The 18,734-nt window shown below is 38.8% G+C and overlaps 1 protein-coding gene across 1 annotated transcript in view; it reads left to right on the top strand.

The window, feature by feature from the left end:
• LOC115210346 (putative FERM domain-containing protein FRMD8P1) overlaps positions 1-18,734 on the top strand; it is a 124,233-nt gene that overhangs the window by 23,544 nt on the left and 81,955 nt on the right. The window contains exon 3 of the mRNA XM_036502483.1: positions 17,901-17,997. Within this exon, the coding sequence (XP_036358376.1) occupies positions 17,901-17,997 (97 nt within the window). The remainder of the gene's footprint in view (positions 1-17,900; positions 17,998-18,734) is intronic.

Raw genomic sequence — 18,734 nt, 5'->3', positions numbered from 1 at the left:
CAGGTTTGTCTACCCTTAATGTAATTTTCTGAGTTGAAACAGTGTGGCACAGCACATGACAAGGCTGGACCTTTGAATTAATTACCTATTTCTTTATTGCCCACAAGGGGCTAAAAGAAGAGGGGACAAACAAAGGAATTAAGCTGATTACATCAACCCCAGTGCGTAAGTGGTACTTAATTTATCGATCCCGAAAGGATGAAAGGCAAAGTTGACCTTGATGGAATTTGAACTCAGAACGTAAAGACAGACAAAATACCGCTAAGCATTTTGCCCAGCATGCTAACGTTTCTGCCAGCTCGCCGCCTTTGAATTAATTACTAGACCAATCCATCTGATAGGCTTTGGCATAACCTGCCACCTACCAAATTTAATTCACATGGCTTGTGTTCACTCCTGGCTATGCTAAGATGCCATGCAGTGGGATTGAACCCAAGACCTTGTGATTGCCAAGCAAACTTGTTAACCATTTAGCTGTGCCTGCTACTTGACTTGTGTATGTATAAGCTGAATAATAATCACACCAGACTCACTAATTTGAGAGTTGTCTCCTTTGGCCATCTTATGAAAAACATTCTTTAAAAAAACCCAAAATAGGCTTGCATACATGGTATGTGTGTGTGTGTGTGTGTGTGTGTATGGTATGTGCCAACACCCACATATACTCATTAATGAAAGTGGTTGGTCACTCACTAGTAATTCACCATTCTAGATGCTAACCCAATTTTATTCTGCTCTACTTCAAGATTGTGTAAACAGTGTTCCATGTTTTGAATGTCATTTGACCTTAATGCTTGACTTCCTTTTTATTCCTCTTCCCTTCCACCCCACTCTCCACACATGCATGCATTAACATCTATACATACATGTAGCATAAAGAGAACATTAACATATATATATATATATATACACACATGTACATTTTTTTATATTTTTCAATTAAGTTGTGAAATAAAGCAGATGACCTTTAGTTTTTTTTTTTTCAGACGGTTGAGATTGCATCAGACACGGGAAAGTCACTAACTTGCAATGTATAAAGTAAATTTACAAGTTTAGTCTTTATTAATTTTTTTACAATTTCCCGGTGTGGTGTGAATAATGCCCAGACTGAACATCTGTAGGAAAAATGTAGGTGGTGGTGAGAAAACTTTGTATTTGGTCTGATTGTTTACACTTATACATGAACGTAGGTGTTCCATAAGAGTAAACTTACGTTCTGTATGAGTTAATGGGGGAGCCTCTATGTCACCTGGTACAATCTCATCTGATACTTCTACAAAGTTTCCACCACAGACTTTGGTTGACCAGAAGTTATAGCAAAATAAACTTGCTCAAAATGCAAGACACTGAAATTAAATGCAGGACTTGATCGTTGCAAAAGAAACTGGTTAACTACATAGTCATACCTACATACACTTAGTGAGTAAAAAACTAGAATCTGAGTAAAGTAGTGATAGTTTACGTCTAGGCAAGTGGGGAATAAATTAGAATTCTTTGAGGAAGAGGAAAAGCCAATAGCTGAAAGTTCCTGCATAAAATAGACCAATTCTCTTCATGCTTGACTAATTTGTACTACTTTTTGGGTTAGTCTGATGTAAAAGGAGATGGGTTCAAATTTTTATATTTGAGAAGGGGCAAGAAGTAATAAAATGATTTCTCCCTGGGAGACAATCTCATAAGATGGGGAAAGAATAAGATGATTTCATGCACAGTATGTTATTGGTATTTACTTAAATATGACCACCACTGTTGAATCTGTGTGATTTAAGTTGTAAAATTCTGAAATGCTGAACTAAATTTCATTACACTTTTAGACTTGCTCTTTAGCATTTTTACCAATTCCACTGTTCTGGTTCTAAAGTTTTTATGGCATCATTCATTGATTGGGTGACAACTAAACTGGGGCATCACCTTCTTTAGTGTAGTCAATTATATGAATCCCAATACTTATTTCATTGGCCTTAGAAGAACAAAAGGCAAAGTAAACCTGTGCAGGGTCTGAACTCAGAATATAAAGAGTGCAACCAAATATCGCTTACTCTTTTACTCTTTTATACTCTTTTACTTGTTTCAGTCATTTGACTGCGGCCATGCTGGAGCACCGCCTTTAATCGAGCAACTCGACCCCGGGACTTATTCTTTTGTAAGCCCAGTACTTTTTCTGTCGGTCTCTTTTGCCGAACTGCTAACTAACAGGGACATAAACACACCAGCATTGGTTGTCAAGCAATGCTAGGGGGACAAACACAGACACACAAACACACACGCATATATCATCATCATCATCATCGTTTAGCGTCCGTTTTCCATGCTAGCATGGGTTGGATGGTTCTACTGGGGTCTGTGAAGCCAGAAGGCTTCATCAGGCCCAGTCAAATCTGGCAGTGTTTCTATGGCTGGATGCCCTTATATATACATATATACGACGGGCTACCAAATCCACCCACAAGGCTTTGGTCGACCTGAGGCTATAGTAGAAGACACTTGCCTAAGGTGCCACGCTGTGGGACTGAACCCGGAACCATGTGGTTGGTAAGCAAGCTACTTACCACTCAGCCACTCCTGCGCTTATGCTAAATTCTTTACTTAATTTACAACAAATCTGCATAGTGTGTTGTTATTGTTAAGCTCCAGCTTAGACTTGGTTTAGTAGATCTATGATCAAATTTAGCAAATCTATGATGAAATTGGTTCCAACTGTGACCATAATATCTGTTTCTTTTTTTTTCTCCAGACATGATATGTTTAGGACTATATTATCCAATGCATCTTTCCATTTTTCTTTAAAGTCATTTGGCTGTTATATCTAGCAGATTGAACAATCTTTTACTTGCGTGTGTGTATGTTTATTTTCATTTATGATTAAATTAATGACTATAAACCTGTAACCTTTGTCTTCTAGCCTACTGGTTGACATCAGTAATAGAGTAAATAAGGTTAAAATAATAATTGTTTCTAACTTGGGCACAAAGCCTGAAATGTTGAGGGAATGTTGGCACTTACTTTTATCAGTCCCAAAATGATGAAAGTGATAGTTGACTTAGGTAGAATTTGAACTCAGAGTGTAAAGAACTAGAGTAAGGAGTAAAGATCCCTTTTGGTCATGATTGGCCATGGGATTGCACCTAGAAAGTTTCTCTCCAAGACACAAGTCCGGACAAGGTTGTTTATGGAAGACCAGCAGTTGCCCATGCATACCAACCTCTCCTCTTCACGCTACTGATGTTGTCCAAGGGAAAGACAGAGGCCAATGCAGCTTGGCACCAGTGACGTTACAACTCCTTTCAGCAGCTGAGTGGACTGGAGCAATGTGAAGTAAAGAACACACACATCATGGTCCAATGAATACTATGACATTTTCTCTGATGCTCATATGATTCTGCCCATCCATCAGTATAATGGTTTCAAATTTTGGTAGTAATTTTGAGAGGGAAGAGACAAGTTGATTACATTGACCCCTGGTACTTGACTAGTATTTTATTTTATTGACCCCAAATGGATGAAAGGCAAATTTGGTGGAATTTGAACTCAACATAAAGATCCAGAAGAAATGCTACTTGTATAATAATAATAATAATAATTCTTTCTATTATAAGCACAAGGTCTGAGATTTGGGGTGGGGGGATACTCAATTATGTCGACCCTAGTATTCGACTGGTACTTATTTTATTGACCCTGAAAGGATGAAAGTCAATGTTGACCTCGGTGGAATTAATATCTGCTGTGCTTACCTTGGATCATAGGACAACCTGCTGTGCTTGAGGAAACCTATTGAGTCAAGTATATCAACATCAAAATAAAAATCAAATGGAAATTGTAGTTGTGATACCCATGCTGGTGGCCTGTAAAAAGCTCCATCCAAACGTGGCTGACGCCAGCACCGCCTTGATTGGTGTCCATACTGGTGGCATGTAAAAAGCATCCACTACACTCACGAAGTGGTTGGTGTTAGGAACGGCATCCAGCTGTAGAAACACTGCCAGATCAGACTGGAGCCTGGTGCAGCCTCCTGGCTTCCCAGACCCCGGTTGAACCATCCAACCCATGCTAGCATGGAAAATGGACGTTAAACGATGATGATGATGATGAATAATCCTTTCCACTACAGGCACAAAGCCTGAGATTTTGGAGGAGGGGGTAAGTTGATTACATTAACCCCAGTACTCAACTGATACTTATTACGGTGTTTGGAAAGTAATTGTTTTTTCACCACCATGAAATATGAATGAACCAATCATGTCAGAGCCAAGGTCAAATGGGTGGGATCTGTCTAGAATAGTATATTATCTCTTCTATCCAGCAGCTTACCATCCATAATTATTTCAGTAATTAACTCTATGGAGTATAATAACTTCATGAAACAACATGTTTACCATTGTTTACTGTATGAGTTTTAAAAGAAAAATATCACTACAGAAGCAATGAAAAACATTTGTGAAATGTATCCGGATGCAGTGAAAGGTTGTACATGTCAGCTGTGGTTTAAAAGGTTTAAAGATTGTGAACACATCCTACAAGCCTTTTGAATGAGACTATTGTGTCAGATCCATGTTGGAGCACCAGAGATTGGAGCAAAAATTTAATTTGTCATGTTCAACTATCCACAAACATCTCAAGCATGTTAGGAAAACATGCAGGAAAGGGATTTGAGTTCCACATGAGCTTACGCTTGAGAACTGAACACAATGTTCCACTATCTGCAGCAGTCTTCTAACCAGGAATAGCAACCTGTCGTCTCTGCTGGGTATTGTTACAGGTGATAAAAAATGGATTTTGCATCACAACAGAAAACGAAAGAGACAATGGTTATAATGTAATGAGAGACCAGTGCCAGCACCAAAACCAGAACTCCATCCACAAAAACCCTTGCCATGTGTCTGGTGGAACATGCAAGGTATCATCTATTACAAGCTACTGGAAGATGGAAGGACCATCAATACAAATGTTTATGGCCAACAATTTGATCATGTAAATTAAAAATTATGTCGAAAGTGGACCGGCTTTGGTAAACAGAATAGGTGTTATTCTCCAGTATGACAATGCATGACCACACTCTTCAAAACAAACCCCAAGAAAAAATAAGGTTGTTAGGATGGGAAGTTCTTTCACATCCTCCATACTCTCCTGACTCAGCACCTACAGATTTCCATCTGTTCCAGTCACTAGAACAATTTATAAGAGGCAAAACATTCAGAAACAGAGAAGTGGAAAAGAGTCTTTTAGACTTTTTTTTTTCTGTAAAAGAAATAGGTTTCTTTGAACATGGCATAAAAAATGTTACTTTTCTGTTGGGCTGCAATCATTGTAAACAATGGTGATAACATTCTTGATTAAAACTATTCAGATAAACGTAATTTACATACATTTTTATATCCTTTCTGGTAAAACACAATTACTTTCTGAACAACCTAATATTTTATCAACCTCAAAAAGATGAAAGGCAAAAATCAACCTTAGAAGAATTTGAACACATATTGCTGAGACCCCCTTTGGTCATGACTGACCATGGGATTCCACCTAGAATGTTACCCTCCCAGCACCTGTCCGGGCAAGGTTTTTTTTTATGGAAGACCAGCAGTCGCCCATGCATACCGGCCTCCCCTCTCCACACCACCAGTGTTATCCAAGGGAAAGGCAAAGGCCGATACAGCTTGGCACCTGTGACGTCGCAACTCATTTCTACAGCTGAGTGAACTGGAGCAATGTGAAATAAAGTGTCTTGCTCAAGAACACAACATGCTGCCCGGTCTGGGATTCGAACTCACAACCTCACGATCGTAAGCTCGACGCTCTAACCACGGAGCCATGTGCTTCACGAATGCATAATAATGATAATGATGATAATAATAATAATAATAATGATCCTTTCTACTATAGGTGCAAAGCCTGAAATTTGTGGGGAGGGGGATATTCATTTCCATCAACTCCACTATTTAATTGGTACTTATTTTATCACCCTTGAAATTTGAACTCAAAACACAAAGATAGACAAAATACCACTAAGCATTTAGTTTTGGTGTGCCAATAGTAACAATCACTACGCATATTTCACTAGTTAATTGTCCTTCACACTACATTTGATATAGTTCTGTATGTCTTGTATACCTTTCCACATTTATCATATTTGGCCTACTTCCTCTATCAACCATGACTCACTGACAACTTACCTAGTATATCTCATGTACTTGTACTGCATTTCTTATGCTTCAGTCACTTTTAACATGTTGAATTGTTTGTGTTTGTGTTGTTGCTAGGTTAATCATTGACAACTTGCCAGCAGAGATTATGCTTTTTCTTTTTTTTTTTTTCAATATGGCTTAGAGGTGGAAGGGCAGTGGCATTGATATTCAGTGTAACCAAGAGTAGAAAGAAGTTACCCTCAAGACTTAAGGCTTAACTTTAATGCATGCAACAGAATACATCTTTTGAAAACCACGCAAGGGCCACATGGTGGCTTTCAACTGGCAACAGTTGATGTCTACCTTCCAAGATTATGAGAATATCATGCATAAGAATTGGAATATGTTTTCCTTATTTAACTCCAGGTTATCCCTGTTTGAGCAAACCTATAATCAAAGGTACTTAAGCCTTGATTTTTCCGGTTTTTTTTTTACACGAGTGCCATCCTTCTTGTTTTAGCTCTTTAACATATGAATTATTCTGTTGAATGTAATTCACATAATTTTGAATTAATCATGCATTGTCTTGTAGCTTCAAGATTTCAATGATGTCAGTGTTTATTTCTAAAATGACATTGTTGAATAGGTGTGATAGGCTGGATCTGGCTATTTGAGTGAGATGTAGCTGGTTTAAATGCTAAAGGGTTAAGATGGTGGCATAATGATTTCAGAGAAATTTGGTTATTATTTCTAGCAGATTTAACAAGCATGAAGAGATGCTCTTGGCTCATTTAATCTGTGTGCATATATGTGTAAACACACACAAGCATAGCTTATAAGCACAGGCATGAGTGTATGGTAAGAAGTTTGCTTCCCTATCACATGGTTTCTAGTTCAATCTCACCTCATGGAACCTGGAGCAAGACTCTATTCTAGTTCCAAGCTGACAAAACATTTTGAGTGGATTTGGTTAATGGAAATTTAAGGAAGCTCATTTCATATATGTATTTATGTGTATGTGTTTGTATCTCTTTGTTTTGACATCAGGCAATAGTTGTATCATTGCCTCACAAACAGTGTCTTTTGTTTTCAGTCTTCGATGTAAACGTCCAACAATGGGCAAAATATTACCATGCATAGAAATATTGGAAATGGGTAAACATTGATAGCAGGAAGGGTATCTGGGTGTAGAAGATTTGCCTTATTGAATTCTGTTTGACCCAAGTAAATATAGAAAAGTGAACTAAAAAACAATGATGAAAATACGCTGTAGACAACATGTGCACAGAAGCCCATCACATACATACATACATACATATATATATATATATATATACTCTTTTACTTGTTTCAGTCATTTGACTGTGGCCATGCTGGAGCACTGCCTTTAATCAAGCAACTCAACCCCGGGATTTATTCTTTTGTAAGCCCAGTACTTATTCTATCGGTCTCTTTTGCCGAACCGCTAAGTAACGGGGACATAAACACACCAGCATCGGTTGTCAAGCAATGCTAGGGGGACAAACACCAACACACACACGCATATATATACATATATACGACGGGCTTCTTTCAGTTTCCGTCTACCAAATCCACTCACAAGGCTTTGGTCAGCCCGAGGCTATAGTAGAAGACACTTGCCCTAGGTGCCACGCAGTGGGACTGAACCTGGAACCATGTGGTTGGTAAACAAGCTACTTACCACACAGCCATTCCTGCGCATATATATATATATATATATATGCCATCATCATCATCATCATTTAACGTCTGCTTTCCATGCTAGCATGGGTTGGACGATTTGACTGAGGTCTGGCTAACCAGATGGTTGCACCAGACTTCAATTTGATCTGGCAGAGTTTCTACAGCTGGGTGCCCTTCCTAACACCAACCACTCTGAGAGTGTAGTGGGTGCTTTTACGTGCCACTGGCATGAGAGCCAGTTAGGTGATACTGGCAATGACCACGCTCAAATGGTGCTTTTTATGTGCCACATGCACAGGAGCCAGTCCAGCGGCACTGGCAACGACCTTGCTCAAATGTTTTTTTTTTTTCACGTGTCACCAGCACAAGTGCTAGTAAGGTGACAATCACGTTCGAATGGTGCTTTTAAATGTGCCATCGGCACGAAGGCCAGCTTGTTGCTCTGACAACGATCTCACTTGTATGGTACTCTTAGCGCTCCACTAGCAATGGATGCCAGTCACCGAGTTTGATTTCGATTTCACTTGCCTCAACAGGTCATATATATATATATATATAATGTGTATTTGTGAGATGCTTGCATTCCCTGTTGACATCATGACAGGTCACTCAGTGGCTTAGAAAAACTACTGGTGTACTTTAAAAATCCCTTTCTTGAAAAAACAGGTAGGCTGTTGGTGATAGGAAGGGCACATGACCATAAAATGCTGCCTCAAATAAGTTTCCAGCTAACCGATGCTAGCATGGGAAAATAGACATAAAATGAATGATATTATTTAAAAACAGTTTGGTTCGACTCCATGAAGCTTAATGTTTCGCAAGCTTGTCACTGGAACCTGGACCGTCAGGCTCAACTTTAAGTTGCATGAAGCCAAATCAAACTGATTTATTTTTTAAAATAATAATGATGCAACTCTTAGCAAATGTGTTGAGTGCCTCTACCTTTCATCTACCCACTTATTCATACACGCATATTTATACAGGAAACACATAATCACACTGTTTGCAATTGAGGATGACTGGTTATTGTAATGTTCTTGTGTTACACCTGTTTAGTCATGAGTGGACACGGATATATTTCTTTACTACCCACAAGGGGCTAAACACAGAGGGGACAAACAAGGACAGACAGAGGGATTAAGTCGATTACATCGACCCCAGTGCGTAACTGGTACTTAATTTATCGACCCCGAAAGGATGAAAGGCAAAGTCGACCTCGGCAGAATTTGAACTCAGAACGTAACGACAGACGAAATACGGCTACGCATTTCGCCCGGCGTGCTAACGTTTCTGCCAATGAGTGGACACGGATAGCTTCTCTGACAGTCCACCTGTAGAAAGAAACAGATATACACAGGTGTGTATAATAATAATAATAATAATTGTGTACAGTGCTCAGGTGCACTACAACTCATCTAAAGTGTATATATAATCAGGTGTAGTTTCGGCGGATTTCGGAAAGCATGAGGGCCTTAAAGGATGCAGTGTCATGGCAGTCAACAACTGACGCAGGCAGGTCTGATTTTTTAAATGAGTAAGAAAAGCTTCTTCAAAACAAAGAAAACAAGAAAAGGCATGGGAGAGGGAAAGAGAGAGAGAGAGAGAGGGAGGGAGAGAGAAAAGAACATAGAAGAAAAGGAAGAAGGGAGAGAGAGAGAGAAACTAATAAAATGTGTTTGTCGAATGGAGGTGAAAGGGAGAGGAGAAGATTAGTAAATAGTTAAGTCCTTAAGGCTTTGACCTTTTCCTCAGTCTTTGTTAATTTGTCAATTGTTCTTCTTTCGGAGGTAAAAAAAAATGTGAGAGATAGGTAAACAGTTACACACTCACACCTTCCACATTAAAGCTGTCACAGTATTGTTTGAAACACAGCCATGGTTAGATATAAAGATTACAGAGTGAGTTAAATATTTTCTTTTAACTAACTTTTAGCTACTTCGCTTTATTAAACTTGTGCGTTTCAGAGACTGCTAAGTGTACCCTGTGTGTGTATATGAATGTATGTATATGTGTGTATGTATGTATTTACTGTGTGTAATTCTACTCCTTTAAGTAGAATACATAAACATACGTATATACTCTATACGCACTTTCTGACAAGTTGTGGTGCACCTGAGCACTGTATACAATAATTTCATCATTATTATTATTATTATTATTATAACTTGAATGATCTATCGCACATGTTACTATAAATCTACAGAAATGTGTATGTAGAGAGTGTGTGTGCATGTTTCAGATTTTTAAATGTTATGCAGAAAGCTTCCAGGACGAAAACGGAACATCCCTGTCACAGCTGGCTCAGGAGTAGGGTATTAAAATTTAAGTTTAAACAATAGATTATTGTAATGTTTTACGAAGGGAGACTACTCTGGCATTTTTGTTCATCATTTTCAGTTTACCGGTCTATTTCACTGCATCTTAGAAAATGTACTTAGAAGTTTATTGTTAAAACAAATTCTGTCCTTCCATGTTTTCATCAATTTACATTATGTGTCAATTCTTTGAGGAACGTGTTCATATTCTGTTTATTTTATTAGAATATAAACGCGTATGTGTGTGTATATATATATATATATATATATCATCATCATCATCATCATTTAACGTCCGCTTTCCATGCTAGCATGGGTTGGACGGTTCAACTGGGGTCTGGGGAGCCCGAAAGCTGCACCAGTCCAGTCAGATCTGGCAGTGTTTCTACAGCTGGATGCCCTTCCTAACGCCAACCACTCCGAGAGTGTAGTGGGTGATTTTATGTGCCACCGACACAGGTGCCAGACGAGGCTGGCAAACGGCCACGCTCGGATGGTGTTTTTTATGTGCCACCGACACAGGTGCCAGACGAGGCTGGCAAACGGCCACGCTCGGATGGTGTTTTTTATGTGCCACCGACACAGGTGCCAGACGAGGCTGGCAGACGGCCACGCTCGGATGGTGTTTTTATGTGCCACCGACACAGGTGCCAGATGAGGCTCGCAAACGGCCACGATCGGATGGTGCTTGTTACGTGCCCACAGCACGGAGGCCAGTCGATGCAGTACTGGCTACGGCCACGTTCGGATGGTTTTATTGTGTGCCACGTGCCACCGGCACTGGTACCACAAAGATACAAATTCCATTGATGTTCATCTATTTTGATTTGTTTTGATTTGATTTTCACTTGCCTCAACAGGTCTTCACAAGTGTCACAAGAAGGAAGGTATGCACAGGTGGACTGACTACGTCCCAGGTAGGGGCCATGGGTTATGGCCTGACTAGTCTTGCCGGGTCTTCGGATGGTGTTTTTATGTGCCACCGACACAGGTGCTAGATGAGGCTGGCGAACGGCCACGATCGGATGGTGTTTGTCATGTGCCCACCGCACTGACTACAGCACTGATGGATTTCTTGTGTGCCACAGGCACTGGTACCACAAGATACAAATTCCATTGATGTTCATCTATTTTGTCTATTTTGATTTGATTTGATTTGATTTGATTTTCACTTGCCTCAACCGGTCTTCACAAGTGTCACAAGAAGGAAGGTATGCACAGGTGGACTGACTAGTCTTGCCGGGTCTTCGGAAGGTGTTTTTATGTGCCACCGACACAGGTGCTAGATGAGGCTGGCGAACGGCCATGATCGGATGGTGTTTGTTACGTGCCCACAGCACGGAGGCCGGTCGATGCGGAACTGGCTACGGCCACGTTCAGATGGTTCTCATGTGTGCCACAAAGTGTGTGCCACCGGCACTGGTACCACAAAGATACAGATTCCATTGATGTTCATCTATTTTGATTTGTTTTGATTTTGATATATATATAGTACATAGTAATATAAAAACCACATTAAAAAATATATAAATCCAAAACCAGGAGGTAAAAAAGGGAAATAGAGGAAAGAAAAATATCAGTTCAACATTAAGTGCCTGAATTGGTCACACACCACAAGGTTCAACAGAACCTACCGAAGCAAACCAACACATTCACAGCATTACCGCAGGCGATGGCAAGGCTATAAAATATGATTCTGTTATAAAACTGATGGACGAAAATTTTTTTCCTATTAAGCACCACATATTATGTTATATTCCTCTTAATACTGAAGCTAAAACAGTTTAAAGAGAAGCCACTAAGTAGTTGATATTTAAGTACTCAGCACTGTGGGAGAAGACATGGATTCTGCAAGTCACAACTTGTCCAGAAGAGCCATCAGTCCAAATAAAAACAGATACATTGTACAGAGGACATTTCAGTCTTATCAAAGAAATTTTCTAGTGCGAGCAACATGATAAAATGCATCCAGTCCATACTGTAAAGGGGTTTGTAATAGGAATTCACTGATACATGGAAGATTAGACTTTAAAATGAGGATGGTGATTTTACACACACACACACACTCTCTAACTTCTAGTAAATGTTATTAGACACTTAGTGAAAAGGCAGAAATAATTCTGTTACTATGACTGTGCATGTAGTGCATTCTGGAGCTACCCTCATGATATGTGGGTTTAACAGTGTTATGTATGATATATCTTGCATAGTAGCAGAAATTGTTTTTGTGTAACCTCAAAATAGTGGCTTTTTATTAGATTATAATCAAAATATTTATAATATTTTGATTATAATCTAATAAACAGCCATATTATAATCTAATATACATAGGCGTAGGAGTGGCTGTGTGGTCAGTAGCTTGCTTACAAACCACATGGTTCTGGGTTCAGTCCCATTGCGTGGCATCTTGAGCAAGTGTCCTCCACTATAGCCTCAGGCCGACCAAAGCCTTGTGAGTGGATTTGGTAGACGGAAACTGAAAGAAGCCCATCGTAAACACACCAGCATTGGTTGTCAAGCGATGTTGAGGGGGGCAAACACAGACACACAAACACATACATATATATATATATATATGTATGTGTGTATATGTTTGTGTTTGTCCCTGCAACATCGCTGTAACCTAGTGGTACTGCAAAAGAGATCAATAGAATAAGTATTAGGCTTATAAAGAATAAGTCCTGGGGTTGATTTGCTCGACTAAAGGTGGTGCTCCAGCTCAGCTACAGTCAAATGACTGAAACAAGTAAAAGAGTAATGAATTCAGAAACGATGCCAAAATCAACTCCACAGCTTACCAGTTCTCAGTCAAACCATTCAACCCATGCCAGCATAGAAAACAGGCATTAAATGATGATGAAGATGTGTGTGTGTGTCTTTGTGTTTGTCCATCACTACTGCTTTACAACCGGTGTTGGTGTGTTTATGTCCCTGTAACCAAAGAAACGAATCGAATAAGTACTAGGCTTAAAAAAACAAGTCCTGAGGTCAATTTGTTTGACTAAAATCCTTCAAGATGGTGCCCCAGCATGGCTGCAGTCAAATGATTGAAACAAGTAAAAGATAATCATTTACTTTTCATAATTAATAAGTAATATTTATAGATTTGGTCTAGGTATGCATTTTTGCCTACCCAGGCTCATATTTTTATTCATCATTTCATTTCAACAAAGTTATTACTATTGATATTCATTTTATATGTATTCACACAATGACCATTAGAAAAGAAACATTTCTTGAAGGATAAGGTACTGGATTACTGACCCCTGTTTGAGTTTTGTGTTGTGCCTCTGAGCAGGGCATTTAATTCTGCTTGTTTTGAAAACAGAAGCCTGACTATAAAAATAAAAACATAGTCTCTTCTTCAGATTACGGTACTATCAGTTATATAGACATGGACATGATATCACATGATATCATTTATTATATCACATAATATCATTTTTAATTTTTTTAAATTTTAGAGCCATGGTTCTTAACCTTTTTAAAATTTTTTTAGCACTCGGCACTTTTAGGTATTTGTTATGCCTAGTGCTCACCTAAGTGGTGAGTGAGGTATCACTACTAAACTAACTTAACATGGATGATAATTCATAAATTTTACTCTAAAAATGGATTACTTAATACTTTCCTGTGCCTGATGCAATCTCATTTTATTTTAATAATCATTACTAGTTTTATCATGTATGATATTATTGCTACTATAGGTAAAATTTAGTATTAATTATGTTATCTCACTACTTTCCACACTGCATCCTAAAGTCTAATGCCCTCTTTGCCATACCAGGCACACCTTTGGAGGCAGTATTGCCCACATTGAGAACCCCTGATCTAGAGGAAAGGGCATTGCTCATAACTTTTGAGATCAGTGAGCTCAATACCATGAATTTCCATTCAAAATGTTGCCTGTCAGGACCTGTAAGAAAAAAGGACTTGGAATAATGGTTAGTGAAGCTTCAAGAGGTTGGGATACATCGAAAATGCTAAGAGGTGAGTGAATTGGGGATATCTGAGTAGTGTAAAGATTTTTTGTGATTGTAAAGTAGTTCTCTTTACAATCACAAGTTCCTGTGTCCAATTTCATGTGTTGTATCATGAGCAAATGTCTCTTGTCGTAGCCCTGTGTCATTTGAATTAATTGGTTCCAGGTTTAGTCCCACAGTGTGGCACCTTGGGCAAGTGTCTTCTACCATAGCCTTAGGCTGACCAAAACCTTGTGAGTGGATTTGGTTGATGGAAACTGAAAGAAGCCAATTGTGTATCAGTGGTACATAAAAAGCACCCACTACACTCTTGGATTGGCTGGCATTAGGAAGGGTATACAATTGTAGAAACCATGCCAAATCAGCTCCATGGCTTATCAGTTCTCAGTCAAACCATTCAACCCATGCCAGCATAGAAAACAGGCATTAAATGAAGATGTTTGTGTGTGTGTCTTTGTGTTTGTCCCTCACTACCTCTTTACAACTGGTGTTGGTGTGTTTATGTCCCTGTAACCAAAGAATTAATATTAATTCAAATGACACATGGCCAGTGTCATTTGAATTAATTGGATAGATAGATACTGTATAAAAGCCCATTGGACAGACAGTACTTGTCTTAGGTGACACTCAATTCCTCACCTGGTTTCACACTATCACATGTACCCCAGGGTACCTTAAGAAGTGTCCATTCTGTAGCAATTAGTCAGGCCAAGCCTATGGTCTGTGGGTAATTATATCTTGATGCGCTTCTACCTATTATAGCAAACTATGAATTGTAGGGTTGTGAATTTTTTTTTTTTTTTACTGCTCTTCCTCCTCTGACTTAGTCATAAAACAAAACTGTGTCACTGCTTAGATCTTAAGAAATTTATTTTTGTCTCTGAAACCTGTTGTGAGTAGTGTTGAAGTTGAATTCACAGCAGAAAGGCAGTAGGACAACCATTATTGTTCAGTTTTCTGAGTCTGGGATACCTGATAATAGAGAATTATATTTTTTACATTTTTGTTAAATATTTCTAATTCCAACAAATAGGGTTATTTTAAAATTTCATTTTTGTTATAAAAGATGTATATGTGTGTGTGTGTGTGTGTGTGCTGGTGTCACTTACAAAAACACCATGCCAGTTCCACATAAAAAGCACTTGTACTGGTGCCACATACATGGCACTCAGTACCCTCTGTAAAGTGATTGGTGTTAGGAAGGGCATCCAGCCATTGAAACCCCAAACCATGTTAGAATGGAAAATCAACAATAAATGATGATGATGATATAGGTAGAGGCATGGCTGTGCGGTTAAGTGGGCCACTTTGAAATTACATGGGTTTGGGTTCAGTCACACTGTAGCATCTTGAGCAAATGTCTTTTACTGTAGGTCTGAATTGATAAATGCCTTAAAAGTCTTTTTGGTATATACTTATAGGCATGGCTGTGTGGTAAGAAGCTTCCATCCTAACCAATAGCTCTGGGTTCAGTCCATCTGTCTGGAACCTTGGGCAAGTGTCTTCCACTATAGCTTTGGGTTGACTAAAGCCTTATGAGTGGATTTGGTAGACAGAAGCTGAAAGAAACCTGTCGTTTATATTTTTATATCTAAGTGTCTGTGTTTGTCCCCCACCACTGCTTGACAGCCAGTGTTGGTGTTTGTCTTCATAACTTAGTGGTTCAGCAAAAGATACCAATAGAATAAATACTAGGCTTAAAAAATAACTCTTAGAGTCAAGTTGTTCAACTAAAACCTTTCAAGGTGGTGCCCCAGAATGGCCACAGTCAAATGATTCAAACAAGTAAAAGATGAAAGATACAGAAATTGTGTTGCCCATTATGCATCTTTGTTCTTCTTCCACTGCTTGACAACCAATGTTGGTTTGTTTACGTCCTCATAACATCGGGATTCCACAAATGAAACTGATAGGATCAGACTTCAAAAATAAGTATGGGGTTGATTTGTTTGGCTAAAACCTTTCAAAGTGGTGCTCCAGCATGACTACATTCCAATAAATGAAACAAGTGAAAGGCAAAAAATAAAGATAGTTGAAACTGTGATTTAAAAATGAATGAAAAATTTCAATCTTAACTTCATTTTTTGTTTCTTTTTTTCCTTTGTTTGCTTGGAAACTCAAACATTTGCTCCCATTTATAAAACAGATTATTTATAACTTGCTGCTGCAATTTTTAACATGATTCTTGTTGGTCATTGTTTAATTCTAAACCCTGGCCAAGCAAACCTAAGATCAGTTACTTCTACAACATGTTCGTAGTAACACTTTACTACATCATGTTAACACAGAACAAATGGATTCAGATACACCATGAACACCCACTACAGAGGATGCAGATAGCCACAATGGCCAAACATGCATTGGGAACAAATGGTGTAACTGTGTCTTGTATTTGTCATATTATTTTCCTATATTTGCTCTGTATATTGTGACAAATAATACTATTAAGTACACTAATAACCAGTAGCAGTCATACATCTAACTGTACACACAAGGAATATTTTGTGTGTATGTGTGTGCAGGTATAGCTGTGTGGTAAGACGCTTCCCAACCACATGGTTCTGGCTTCAGTCCCTCTGTGTGACATCTTGGGCAAGTATCTTCTACCATAGCCTTGGGCTAACCAAAGCCTTGTGAGTGGATTTGGTAGACGGAAACTGAAAGAAGCTCGTGTGTGTGTGTGTGTATGTATGTATATATGTATATACTATATATATATATATCATTATCATCAACATTTAACGTCTGCTTTCCATGCTAGCATGGGTTGGACGATTTGACTGAGGACTGGCGAACCAGATGGCTGCACCAGGCTCCAATCTGATCTGGCAGAGTTTCTACAACTGGATGCCTTTCCTAACGCCAACCACTCCGAGAGTGTAGTGGGTGCTTTTATGTGCCACCGGTATGAGGGCCAATCTGGCTGTACTGGCAACGGCCACGCTCATGATGGTGTGTGTGTGTCTCTATTCCTCTCTACCACTCGTCAAACTAGTGGTGTGTCTACGGTCTTGTAATGTAGCAGTTCAGCAAAAAAGACCAATAAAATAATACTAGGCTTAAAAAAACAAAATGGCTCCTGGGGTTGATTTGTTTGACTAAAATCCTTCAAATGGTGCCACAGCATGGCCACATTCAAATGATTGAAACAAGTAAAAGATTAAAAATATATATCTGGGTGAGTAGATGGGTGTTTGTGTTTCTCTGTTTAACTTTGTGTTATGATTGTAAATAGGTGTGTCATTATCATGCAAGTAATGTTGTTCATTTCCGGTGTTCGGTGAAAACATATCTGTCTAGGGAGAAAAAATATTACCTTACTTGGAAACAGGTGAAGGTTGATGGCAGGAAGGGCATTCAGTCATAGAAAATCTGCCTCAACAAATTCCATTTGAGTCCTGCAAACATGGAGAAATAGATGTTAATATGTCGATGACAATTATCTAGCTATCCATCCATCATACTTTTGCACCTACTGTCTGCGAGATTTCACTGAAATGGTAAGGTTAGTCCATGGCTGTAGTAGAAGATATTTGCCCAAAGTACCATGTTGTGGTATCATACCTGGAAGTATGTGGTCAGAAAGGGGACATTTTAACTGGACAGCCATACTGCCTTCTACATACTTCCATGCTAATATGATATGGTCCATAAAATCACTGTAAATTCTTGGCATTTATTCTTTTCTTTTTCGGACTATCAATAATTGTGATTTCCAACATATTGATTTTGTTATCTGATGGCTTTTCTTTCTTACTTTGTTTTTGTATCTTTTCTAGACTAATCCAAAGGAACCTAGTGAAGATGTGAAAGAAGAGACTCAACTGCTGGTTACCGAAAGCATGGAAACTACTAGAGAGGGGACAACTGACTTAAGTATGTAATTTGATTATTTGAGTTTCATTTTGTACTAAACTTGAACAAGGCACAATAATAGCACATACGTCTGCATTTAGGAGTATCTGTGATTATGAGCAGTAATCTTGAGGTAATTACTGTTGGGAAAGAAAAGGTACACTAAAGTTGATACAACATTGGTTAGTCAGAGTTCATCACTAGTATAGAGCAGTCTAACATTAAACTTATTCTGATCTGAGAGATAAAAAAAGCTTTAGATTGGTAACTTAGCTTAGAGATTCTCATAGCTAAAGGCCTCAATGATGTCAAGAGCAATGATGTTGCTTTTTCAGAAGTTCTCAAGGACTACAGACCACTGGTGTATAATTAAGGCTCTTGTGGGTACCATATTGTTGATTACGGGGAAAGGAAACAGAATCAAGTAAATGTTGTTGTTTAAACCCTGATCAAGCAGACCAATGATCAAATATAATCCAGCCATGACTATTTTCTCTCTCTCTCTCTCTCTCTTTTTCTTTCTCTCTCTATCTCTCTCTCTCTTTTTCTTTCTCTCTCTCTCTCTCTCTCTCACACACACACACACACACACACACACACACACACACAGGGACAGTGCATGCAAGACTACACTATCCAATGTGCCGCTCTTTTCTAAGATGACAGGGTGTAATTCAAGACACATTTGGCTGCTATTTCTTGCAGGCTGTGTGACCACTTAAGCTCCCATCTTTTCTTTCATACCATCTCACTATTTT

This window comes from Octopus sinensis, linkage group LG4, assembly GCF_006345805.1.
Source record: "Octopus sinensis linkage group LG4, ASM634580v1, whole genome shotgun sequence".
Classification (NCBI taxonomy): Eukaryota; Metazoa; Mollusca; class Cephalopoda; order Octopoda; family Octopodidae; genus Octopus; species Octopus sinensis.
Note: the sequence above shows the minus strand (reverse complement) of the source record. Positions and strands in the feature narration are given on the sequence as shown.